A 12,414-nucleotide genomic window follows, 5' to 3' on the forward strand; every position below is an offset into this window, starting at 1 on the left:
TCCAAACAAAACGAACCTGGGACACACAGGGCAAGTCACACTTACTTAAGCGATCCTGACAGCTTGGGCTGCTGAAGAAGTTTATCTGCATGATTCAAAGCCATAAGGTTATCACCCAAAGCCAGAGCCACGTAAGCACTACAGGCAAGTATGGAGCATCTGGAACACAAAAGGGAAGGGTTGAAAACTTGAATTACAAAATGGACAATGGTTGTATCTGCTACTAAATAGGAAAGAATGTCCTAATTATAGCTGTGACAATCTGGACACTGGAAAAGAAGAGAGGAAGCCACAATAGTAATGGTAAGAATTAGGATGACATAGAACTACCATTTGAGGCACAGTGTGGCTATTTGCCTAAACCATCTTTAGCTTCCATCCAACTCACCCCCATCTCCAACAAAACCAAAAGGAGTTACAATATATACTTAGCCTATAAAAAAAAAATAACATAGTTAATGGCCTAGTGAGAATTTACTTCCCACAGAACATTTAACACCCTAGAAATAAAGCTATAGAGGCAGATATTCTTTCAAACTCATTTCACTAAGAAACACAATTTACTCATTAAAAAATCCATTTAGCTTACTGTAAAGTGTTCTTCTCTGAACCTGTTAAGTCTATAGTTCTTAAGCAACAGTATCAAGAGTAACTAAAAGAATTTCATTCATATGGGTACTATCACCCTAAATGAATATTCAAGAAAGAAACAAGGCTGAATAAATACACGTGAAGGTAAAAAAAATTAAGTTATATTGACTTTGCTAAGGTGGGCTAGAAAGCTAAATTTCTGCTTGGTTTTCTACTTAACGGGCAGCTCATTTAAAACAGGCCCGTGCCTACGTCTTGGTGTCTTGAACTGTTTAGTGTAAGATGTCGAAAGACTTTTCTGTCGGATTGTCTCGAGGTATAGCAGATCATTGGTTCAGAGGGAGGCAAGTCTGCTTCAAGGTTGTGAAGACTATTTACTGGCTTCTCTTGAATATTTTAAACTGAATTGGCATTTTCAGTAATAACTGCAATTTCTTTTCAAAGCATTTTATAGAGGGGCTCTTAATTTTCTACCATTAGTATATATATCTTTTTATTAAAGGAAAAAGAATGTTCCAAGAATAATAAAGAATAAAGAAAAAAAAAAAAAACAGGTCTTGCAAAAGACTTGACACTAATAGATCACCTGAATGTTAAACAACTGCTCCAAAAAGCAATCTTAAAATAAACCTCTGTCAAATAGAAATGAGGTCTGAATGGCCAACCGCAAATGACCCAACTTAGATACAGGGTTTTGAGTTATGTTTACAAATTACAGTACATATGTGTATCATTAAGTGCATTCGGGTTGTAATTTCATTCTAAGGAAGAATGCAACTCCCATAGCACTGCAGTTTTCTAATAATCTGAAATTCTTATAGAAATGGCCCTTCTAAAAGCGCAGCTAGGCAAATCCAGAAGTAGCTTGCTGTATACTCTTCACTGAATGAGTTCTGGTTGTTGGGACCTTGGAAACTTGGGATTGTTGGGATCTGGGTTGTTGTTGGGATCTACACAGAAAAGTAGACTGGCCAGGGAGGAGACACAAGGAAATTTAGATTTATGGCCTCAGGCTATAATCGTAGGTGCTGAAAGGGTGCCTAATGTGGTCCCTTGTTTTAGGAAGGTAGAGACTGAAACCCAAAATTATTATAAATATATTCTGTAGCTTAGAGTATGTGATTAGAGTTAGGTCTAACATTTAACATCATGGACTCTGAATTCACTGCCCTTCCCATCCTATTACTTCACTATCAGTTCACAAGACTGCCTGAAAATAAAGTAGAAAGAAAAGATTGTTGTAGTTTTTCTAATGCGTATGTAACTGTGTATACAACTGTAGGTACTCAAGCTTGCCTCTTCATTTATTTATTTATTTATTTATATTTTTTTATTAAGTTTTTTTTTTATTTTTATTTATTTATGATAGTCACACACACAGAGAGAGAGGCAGAGACATAGGCAGAGGGAGAAGCAGGCTCCATGCACTGGCAGCCCGACGTGGGATTCGATCCCGGGTCTCCAGGATTGCGCCCTGGGCCAAAGGCAGGCGCCAAACCGCTGCGCCACCCAGGGATCCCTCTTCATTTATTTTTTAAAAAAGATTTTATTTATATATTCATGAGAGAGAGAGAGAGAGAGAGAGAGGCAGACACACAGGCAGAGGGAGAAGCAGGCTCCATGCAGGGAGCCTGATGTGGGACTTGATCCCGGGACTCCAGGACCACGCCCTGGGCCAAAGGCAGGCGCTAAACCGCCGAGCCACCCAGGGATCCCTTGTCTCTTTATTTTTAAAAAAGATTTCACTTATTTGAGAGAGGGAGCATAAGCAGAGAGAACAGAGAGCAGGGAGAAGCAGACTCCCCTGTCTGAGTAGGGAGCCTGATGTGGGGCTCGATCCCAGGACCCTGAGATCATGGCCTGAGCTGAAGGCAGATGCTTAACTGACTGAGTCACCCAGGTGCCCCATGCTTGTTTCTTTAAAAGGGAAGAAAACAGAATGTAATCCAAACAAAGTTTAAATTTTCTTACGAAGCCTAGAATTTAAAATCTGAACCCTGTTCACAGGAGTAAGAGCCGGCAAGCAAGGTCCTTCTCAAAGGGATTTTTTTGAGAAAAAAATCTGGGCTGCCCTGTGGCCACAACCTCTGGGGAGCATCCTCTCTCTGATGGAATAAGCAAGGGCCCAAAGATGGAAGGCACTGACTAGTTAGCTCCTTTGTGCAGAAGCTCCTCAGGGCTTACTCTGTGTTGTGAGATTAGGATGACTTAATTTCCTCTTTTGGCTTATTTGTACTATGTTAAAATGGCCATGAACACCCATTCATCAGGCAGGTGTGTACTGCTTATGAAGAAAAGGACTTTTTTTTTTTTTTTTTTAAGAAAAGGACTTTTAAGGCCTAGGTCTACAGAGGCCCAAGACCACTATCAGCCTGGGACCCATATGAATGAAACTCATAAAGTTTATTTATTTATTTGTTTGGTAAAGATTTTATTTATTTATTCATGAGAGACACACACACACACACACAGAGAGAGAGAGAGAGAGAGAGAGGCAGAGACACAGGCAGAGAGAGAAGCAGGCTCCATGCAGGGAGCCCGACGTGGGACTCGATCCCAGGTCTCTGGGATCACACCCGTGGGCTGAAGGTGGCGCTAAACCGCTGGGCCACCAGCGCTGCTCGAAAATCATAAAGTTTAATATCTGTTTTCATCTGTGATGTGGCCAAAGGTCAGGGCAAAATATAAGCCCCTTAAAAGCAGAAGCTTTGTGTTTCCTACACAAAGACTAGAGCAATTCCTCAGCATTTGTGCAGTAGGTATTACACAGGTCATCACTGAAGACCACAGCTCTGGATACCTTTTCACTCACTGCTCCAGGCACCCAGACCTCCACCTGTCTCAATGGTGAAGCTACCTCTTTCCCAGCTCCCACAGACAGGAGAGTCATCCTGCATGCTTTGGGGCCTATCATCTAGGACTGCCGCACGTCAGGCAGGCTCGCTGGGAAAAGCCTGCCCTGGCCTCTCCCGACAGTAGGGGGCTATTACTGCTCCAGCCCACTGTCAAGCCCACTTTGGGTCCAGAAATCAGTCATGTAAGATTGCAGCAGGTTCCTGTTATCCAGGAAGTCCAAACTACAGTTACGTACCAGGTAAAAATTTGTTTTCTTCAGCTTTTACCTCTTTTCCCAGAAGATATCATATCAAATCACAACAGTATAGAAGATTCTAATAATAATCTTTCTTTGCAAAAATATTTAAGTATGTGAATGCAGAACTCTGTGGCTGGCATTCTTATCAAGACTGACAGGATTAACCAAGTTTCACTGCACAAAACTAAAACTAACATTTATGGCTCCTCTTCCCTTAGTGCCTCACAACCAACCCCAACCTCTCACCACACTCACCCATCTTTCCTCTAGGAAACAATATTCCATTCTGCATAATTCCTACTGAATGGTGACACCAGAAGCACATAGAGATCTCTCTAGTAAGCCCCTGGAGAAATTACTTTACTTTCAAGAGTTGCTACTTAAAATACTGAACAGCAACCCCCCCCCCCCCCCCCCCATTTCTTCGAGTCACTGTCCAATCTGCTTTACCAACCACACAGTGGATCTGACAGTTCATCAGACTGGAAGAACCATACCTCAAGGGAAGAGACACACTAGCTTCCCACCCCTCCCATCCCCCCCACCATGGAGGATCTGACTCAACCCCACACTCTCCTCTCCAAGTGGGAGGAGCTTGCTCTAGATTCACAGAATGCCAACCCTTGGAAAAGAAAAAACAAAAAAGACAGGAAAAAAGAAAGGGAAGAAATGGGGGTGGGGACTTTCCTTAAAGCATCAAATTACAGCAACAAGGCATATAAAACTAGGCATTAAAATCTGTCAAGTCAGATATTCCGTGAGTTAAGTGAATCTAAACCAAGAGGTCTAAAATGGGGGTAAATCTAGTCAATCACCATGTGTCAAAAGAAAATAAAAACAATCTTATGGCAAACATGTTTGAAAAACTGGCCAAAAATCCAATGAAGTATCTCTTCCAAGATGAATATGGTTACTAGATTATATAATTAAAAAAAAAATCGGGCGCTTGGCTGGCTCAGTTGGTAGAGCACTCCACTCTTTTTTTTTTTTTTTTTTTTTAGCACTCCACTCTTGATCTCAGGGTCATGAGTTTGAGCTTTATAGTGCTATAAAGCAGAGTCTACTTTAAAATAAAGTCTGTCAACCTATTTCCATTTCTATAATAATCTAAAAAATGTTAAACTTGTCAACTTTCAAATCTTAAGAAACTTAAAAGTTGGGATCCCTGGGTGGCGCAGCGGTTTGGCGCCCGCCTTTGGCCCAGGGCGCGATCCTGGAGACCCGGGATCGAATCCCACATCAGGCTCCCGGTGCATGGAGCCTGCTTCTCTCCCTCTGCCTATGTCTCTGCCTCTCTCTCTTTCTCTCTGTATGACTATCATAAATAAAATAAAAAAAAAAAAAAAAAAAACTTTAAAAAAAAAAAAAAAGAAACTTAAAAGTTAAATGTTTTTCACTTCATGTGCTTTGTAAACATTTTGCTTTCTAGTAACAGATCTGTGCAAAAACGCTGACAAACACACCCCGAAATCCAAAACAAATAGAAGCCCAACACAAAGAAGCTGAAAAAAGGCTTTTTCAACTAAATCTAGGATCTCAAATGACCCAGTCCTAACCTAGGCAGCAAATAAAATTCATAAAGTCATAGACAGCATTTTATATACAAACGGGACCTGAAGACCACCCAACCCAATTCGCTTTCTTGACAGAAGAGAATTGTAAGGCCTATAGGGGTTAAATGATTTGTCCAATGTCAGCAGTGGCCGTATGGGGCTTACACAGAATGACAGCACACTGAAGAATTACTCGAACTCTGCCAATTGATGAACACTGTTGATGATGTGAAGTAAGTGCCACACATACAGGTTTTCTTTGGTAGGGCTGATTATAGATGGATACATTTCAGCAGGACCACACACTCAGTTATAAAAGCAACAGGAGATTCAAAAGATTATTAGCTATAATTCTGTTTTAGGTATGTCTCATGAGCTACAACAGGATAACACTAAAAGAAACTGGATTTCCTAAGTACATGAGGACTACCTATAATATTTATATTATCAACCATTTGTTTGATTCATCTTCTCTCATAAACACTGGGTCATGGGAGGGCCCTCTTAATTGAATGGGATATCATTCACTGAGTATTACAGCAGATTCTAAATGAACTAATAAAAGTTCTATTATTTATGCTTGTAGAGTAATTTGATCTGAATGCTTCTTTTTTTTTTTTTTTTAAAGATTTTATTTATTCATGAGAGACACAGAAAGAGAGGCAGAGGGAGGAGAAGCAGGCTCCATGCAAGAAGCCCGATGTGGGACTCGATCCAGAAAATCCAGGATCACGCCCTGAGCCAAATGTAGATGCTCTACCACTGAGCCATCCAGACGTCCCTGAATACTTCTTTTAATCCATTTTTGAGCTTCTTATATATATACAAAAAAGACAAATAGAAATTTCATTTTTACTCTGTGTGCTATTTTTAATTTTTTTAAAAAATTATTTATTTATTTATTCACGAGAGACACAGAAAGAGAGAGGCAGAGACACAGGCAGAGGGAGAAGCAGGCTCCATTCAGGGAGCCCGAAGTGAGACTTGATCCCGGGACTCCAGGATCACGACCTGAGCTGAAGGCAGATGCGCCCAACCACTGAGCCACCCAGACATCCCTATGATTTTTAATTTCTAATAGATATTTCCCATGTAGGTCCCCAAATTATTTCCTACCCTTTTCAAGTTCTGTTACACTTACTTCCGAGTTCTAGAGCAGCCTCCATTTTAGTTTTAGAGATTAAAAGTTCATTTAATATCACAATCTCAGAATGAGTAACAAAGATGTCCTAGAATATGCAATATTTAAGACTCAGTATACACCCAAGCTAGCTATTAAACCACTATGCAACAAGGAAATGTTAATATGTGATGAATCCTATGAACTTATTTCTTTCCTGTTAATAAAGCACTAGTATGGGGGCACCTGGGTGGCTCAGAAGGTTAAGTGTCTGCCTTTAGCTCAGGTTGTGATGCTGGGGTCCTGGGATCAAGTCCCACATCAGGCTCTTTTCCGAGCAGAGCCTGCTTCTCTCTCTCTGAACCTGCCCCCGATTCTCGTGAATAAATAAATAAAATCTTTTAAAAACAATAAGGTACTAGTACACAAAAGAATTAAGTTGAGCCCTTACTTCATATCATATATAAAAATTAATGGAAAAACAGGTAAAAGACCTAAATGTAACAGGTAAAAACTATAAAACTCTTAGAAGAAAACATAAGGGGGATCCCTGGGTGGCTCAGCGGTTTGGCGCCTGCCTTCGGCCCAGGGCGTGATCCTGGAGTCCCGGGATCTAGTCCCACATCGGGCTTCCTGCAGGGAGCCTGCTTCTCCTCTGTGTCTCTGCCTCTCTCTGTGTCTCTCATGAATAAATAAATACAATCTTTAAAAAAAAAAGAAGAAGAAGAAAACCTAAGGGCCAACCCTTATGACCTTGGATTTGGCAATGGATTCTTAGATAGGACACAAAAAGTACGACCAAGGGGCAAATGGGTGGCTCAGTTGGTTAAGTGTCTGCCTTCAGCTCAGGTCATGATCTCAGGGTCCTGGGATTGAGCCCCATGTCGGGCTCCCTGCTTGGCCAGGACTCCTTCTCCCTTTGTCCCTGCTTGTGTTCTCTCTCTCTCAAATAAATAAATATAATCTTAAAAAAAAAAAAAAAAAGTATAATCAATAAAAGAAAGAAAGAAAAACAAACAAACAAGAAGTGCCTGGGTGGCTGAGTCAGTTGGGTGTCAGGCTTAGTTTTAGCTTGAGCCATCATCTCAGGGTCCTCGGATCAAACCCGTGTTGGGCTTCATGCTCAGTGGGGAATCTGCTTGGACTTCCCTCCTTCTTCCTTTACCCCATCCTCCCACCACTCACGTTCTAAAATAAATAAATCTTTAAAAAAAAAAAAAGATAAGTTGAACTTTATCAAACTAAAAAATTTTCACTTCAATTTTATTTTTTTTTTACCTCAATTAAAATGAAAAACTTCTGTGACTCAAAGTTTACCTTCAAAAAAGTAAGAAGATAACTGATAGAATGGGAAAAATAATTGTAAATTATGATAAGGGTCTTGTGTCTAGAATGTATAAAGAACTCTTACAACACAATAAAAGGGCAATAACCCAATTACAAAATAGAAAGAAGATCTGAATAAACATTTCTCCAAGGAAGATATACAAATGCCCAATAAGAACATGAAAAGAAGCTCAAAAGCATTAGTCTGTAGGATGCCTGGGTGACTCAGCAGTTGTGTATCTGCCTTTTGCTCAGGGCATGATCCTGGGATCCGGGACCAAGTCCCTCATTCAGCTCCCTGTGAGGAGCCTGATTCTCTCTCTGCCTACATCTCTGCCTCTCTTTGTGTCTCTCATGAATAAATAAATCTTAAAAAATAAATTTCTTAAAAAAGACAAATAATCCAAGTGTCTATAATGAATGAAAGGATAAATAAAATGTGGTGTGTCCATATGATGAAATATTATTCAAAAAAACAAGTATGATACTTGCTACAACTTGGATAAACCTTGAAAACATTCACTATCCTACGTGAAAGAGGCCAGTCATAAAAGCCTCCAACATTGATTCCATCCATATGAAAGTCCAGAATAGAAAAATCTATAGAGCTAGAATAATTAGGGCTGGGGAGTATACTGGGGGCAAAGGGATGATAGCTAAGGGTTGCATGGTTTCTTTTTGAGGTGATGAAAGTGTTCTAAAATTGACGGTGGTGATGGTTGCACAACTATGCACTAAAACCCACTGGGTTGTAAATTTTAAATGGGTAAATTGCATGGTTTGTGAATTATATCTCAGTGTTTTAAAAACATAAGTTATCAGTAGAAAGTAAAAAAATGTTTTGTTAAATAAGATCTTAAAAATATACCCTTATAACTAATCATTGTATAAGAAAAACATTATCTCTCAAATGCATGTGGCAACATCAATATTTAAATCAAAGCAGATGGCCAAAATATCAGTCCTGCATAAGTGTCTCTATTCTTTTTTTTGTTTTGTTTTAAAGATTGTATTTATTTAAGAGAGAGGGAGAGAGAGAGCAAGCGAGCGAGCGCACACGCCCATGAGCAGAAGGAGCAGACTCCCCGGTTAGCAACAAGCCTGAAGACAGCCTGAATACCTTAGGATCATGATCTGAGCTGAAGGCAGACGCTTTACTTACTGAGGCACCCAGGTGCCTGACGGGTCTACATTCTAATAAGATTCATTTGGAAATCAGGGCTTTTTTTTTTTTTTAATTAGGGCTTTTAAGATAAAAATTTCTCGAAGAGATGGCTAAAATTATGGCATGTAAGAAAACTGGCATAGTAACAATATTAGACATTTGTAAAAACCATGTATCAACAAATACAAACAATTCAAACAGGGTTCTAAAAACTCAGAGCACCTGGGTGACTCAGACCCTTAAGCAGTTAAGGATCTATCTGCCTCTTGGTTTGGGCTCAGATGGTGATCTCATGAATGGTTGAGATCAAGCCTGACAAAGGGCTCTGCACTCAGCAGGAGACTGCTTGAAGACTGCCTCTCAATCAACTCATGTAAACACGTGCAGTCTAAGATAAAGTAAAAACTCAGAGAGCACTGTCCAATAGAAATGTAACTGGAGCTGTAAAGCGTACTTTACATTTTCTAGTGGACACATTAAAGAAATTAGAAGAAACAGGTGAATTAGTTTTAACATTTATTTTTTACTTATTTATTTTTTAAAGATTTATTTATTCAGAGAGAGAGAGAGAGAGAGGCAGAGACACAGGCAGAGGGAGAAGCAGGCTCCATGCAGGCAGCCTGATGTGGGACTCGATCCCAGGTCCCCAGGATCACACCCCGGGCTGCAGGCGGCACTAAACCGCTGCGCCACCGGGGCTGCCCAGTTTTGACATATTTAAAATAATCTATCTAAAATATCATTTCAGGGCAGCCCGGGTGGCTCAGCGGTTTAGCGCTGCCTTCGGCCCAGGGTGTGATCCTGGAGACCTGGGATCCAGTCCCGCGTCGGGCTCCCTGCATGGAGCCTGCTTCTCTCTCCCTCTGCCTGTGTCTCTGCCTCTCTTTCTGTGTCTCTCATGAATAAATGAATAAAATCTTTAAAAAAAAATCATTTCAACGTATAATGAATATAAACATTACTGATACATTTTACATTGTTTTTGGTAGTTTTGAAATCCCTTATTGTACCATACACTTAAACAGCGCACCTTTTTTTAAAAAATATTTTATTCATTTATTCATGAGAGAGAGAGAGAGAGAGGCAGAGACACAGGCAGGAGAAGTAGGCTCCGTGCAGGGAGCCTCAAGTGGGACTCGATCCCAGATCTCCAGGATCACACCCTGGGCTGAATGCGGCACTAAACCACTGAACCACCCGGGCTGCCCAATAGTGTAACTTTTATGTGCTTAGTGGCTCTGGTACTGGACACTGCAATCTTAGGGTTTAAGGAATCCATGTTATTTTTTTTTAATTTCTTCATTTTTTTAAAAGATTTTATTTATTTATAGACACACACACACACACAGAGAGAGAGAGGCAGAGACACAGGCAGAGGGAGAAGCAGGCTCCGTGCAGGGAGCCCAATGTGGGACTCGATCCTGGGTCTCCAGGATCGCGCCCTGGGCTAAAGGCAGGCGCCAAACTGCTGAGCCACCCAGGGATCCCAGGAATACATGTTAAATACAAATAGGTTTTTTGCTGTTAAGAAATTAAGTTTTTGGGACGCCCGGGTGGTTCACTGGTTGAGTGTCTACTTTGGCTCAGGGCGTGACCCCAGGATGGAGTCCTATATCGGGCTCCCCACAGGAAGTCTGCTTCTCCCTCTGCCTTTGTCTCTGCCTCTCTCTGTGTTTCTCATGAATAAATAAAATCTTAAAAAAACAAATCAGGTTTTCCTGTCCTGCCACCTTGTAAGTGATATGTAAGGGAAACTGACCATGTATCAGTCATTAGTGGTTAAATTATATTTCCCAAAAGAATATATTTAAAATTATATTAATTTTTGTAAAATTTAAAAATACTTCAAATTTTTTAGTAACCTCTACACCCAACATGGGACTCAAACTCACAACCTGAGATCCAAAGTCACATGCTCTACTGACTGGGCCACCCAGGTACCCCAATATCTTAAAATTTTAATGAGATATAATTTATATATACTAAAATGCATCACTTTAAGTGTAGTTTGATGAGTTTGAATATATACATGTAACCACTAGCCCAATTAAGATACAAAACATTTCTATCACTGAAGAAAGACTCTCCCAGTCAATTCCTCCCAACCACTGCTCTGATTTTTTTTTTAATTTTTATTTTTTATTTATGATAGTCACACACAGAGAGGGGGGGGGGGGCAGAGACATAGGCAGAGGGAGAAGCAGGCTCCTTGCACCGGGAGCCCGACGTGGCACTGGATCCCGGGTCTCCAGGATCACACCCTGGGGCAAAGGCAGGTGCTAAACTGCTGTGCCACCAGGGATCCCTGATTTCTATCAACATAAATTAGTTTTGTATAGTTTAGCCTGTCCTATAAATGGCATAAATGGAATGATATAGTAGGTACCTTATGCTGCATAAAAGAAACACAAAATGTTTGTGTGCAACAATTTGTTGCTTTTTATGGCCAATAAGTACTCCAATGTATACAGTAGATTATTAGTTATCCATTCTCCTAATGGTTACTGGGGCTATTTCTAATTTTTCTATCATGAGTAAAGCTGCTGTGATTTATTGTGTGGACAAGTTTTCATTTATCTTGGTAAGCACCAAGGCTAGCCCAGGTGGCTCAGTGGTTTAGCGCCACCTTCAGCCCAGGGTGTGATCCTGGAGACCTGGGATCGAGTCCCACGTTGGGCTCCCTGCATGGAGTCTGCTTCTCCCTCTGCCTGTGTCTCTGCCTCTCTCTCTGTGTCTCTCATGAATAAATAAATAAAATCTTAAAAAAAAAAAAAGTTTTCATTTATCTTGGTAAGTACCCAGAAATAGAATCACCTTTTATTTTGAAATTTTTAAGTCATAGCACTTATTTAAGGCTGTAGAATGTGTATGTGTGTGTATCTGTGTTTGCTTTCCTAATTGAATGAAACCAATGGCTTTGCAGAGCTCTGAGTGATTCAGCAACTGAACAATATTCTAATAGTGTTCATCTGAGCCTCACAATTAAACTTAGTTGATTTCTGAGATATTTCCTGATTTGGGGCAAATTTGTTTTAATTTTGAGAATATTCTTCTGTAAAACAATTTGAATTCTAATACAGAATCTCACAATTGCTTTAGGTGTCATCTGTCTTCAAAAATATACTTGAAACTTGGTTAGAATGAATATTTTTTGGAACCCATCTTCATTTATATACAAATGAAAAAAAAATCTAAGTATTAAAGAGGCTGTGAATCCATACTATAAGAAGTGGCCATTAGAACACACATGATAATTTACTGCATATTAGTTATGCTGGAAATAGAAAATGAGGTTTTACATTGATGTCTTGGATATTATAGGGCACAAAGGGTCAAATATAATAGTCCATAAAAGCTAAACTATACACTAGTCACAGACATTTCCAATCACATAAAAGAATTCAGGTCAGAAATGGATGGAATCTCTAAGAATTCCATGATCTTAACAGAAAACCAATCTACTCCGTCTTCTTCCTTCTACAGAAGACAGCTGGCTCCTGCCACAGAACTGCCCTTTAACACACCCAACTGCATTATGAGCTCTTATAGCTCTGAAAATTAGGAC

General features: G+C 40.1%; 1 protein-coding gene across 11 annotated transcripts in view; it reads right to left on the reverse strand.

Moving 5' to 3' along the window:
• The window catches only part of CNOT10 (CCR4-NOT transcription complex subunit 10), a 72,613-nt gene that overhangs the window by 10,277 nt on the left and 49,922 nt on the right, over nucleotides 1-12,414 (reverse strand). For all 11 annotated transcript variants that reach the window (XR_011995214.1, XR_011995213.1, XM_072726352.1 and 8 more), the window contains one exon: nucleotides 46-159. Coding sequence is in view for 9 of the 11 variants with exons in the window: in XM_072726352.1 (XP_072582453.1) it covers nucleotides 46-159 (114 nt within the window). In the remaining 2 variants the exon portion in view is untranslated. The remainder of the gene's footprint in view (nucleotides 1-45; nucleotides 160-12,414) is intronic.

Source organism: Vulpes vulpes, chromosome 11 (genome assembly GCF_048418805.1).
Source record: "Vulpes vulpes isolate BD-2025 chromosome 11, VulVul3, whole genome shotgun sequence".
NCBI classification, from domain to species: domain Eukaryota; kingdom Metazoa; phylum Chordata; class Mammalia; order Carnivora; family Canidae; genus Vulpes; species Vulpes vulpes.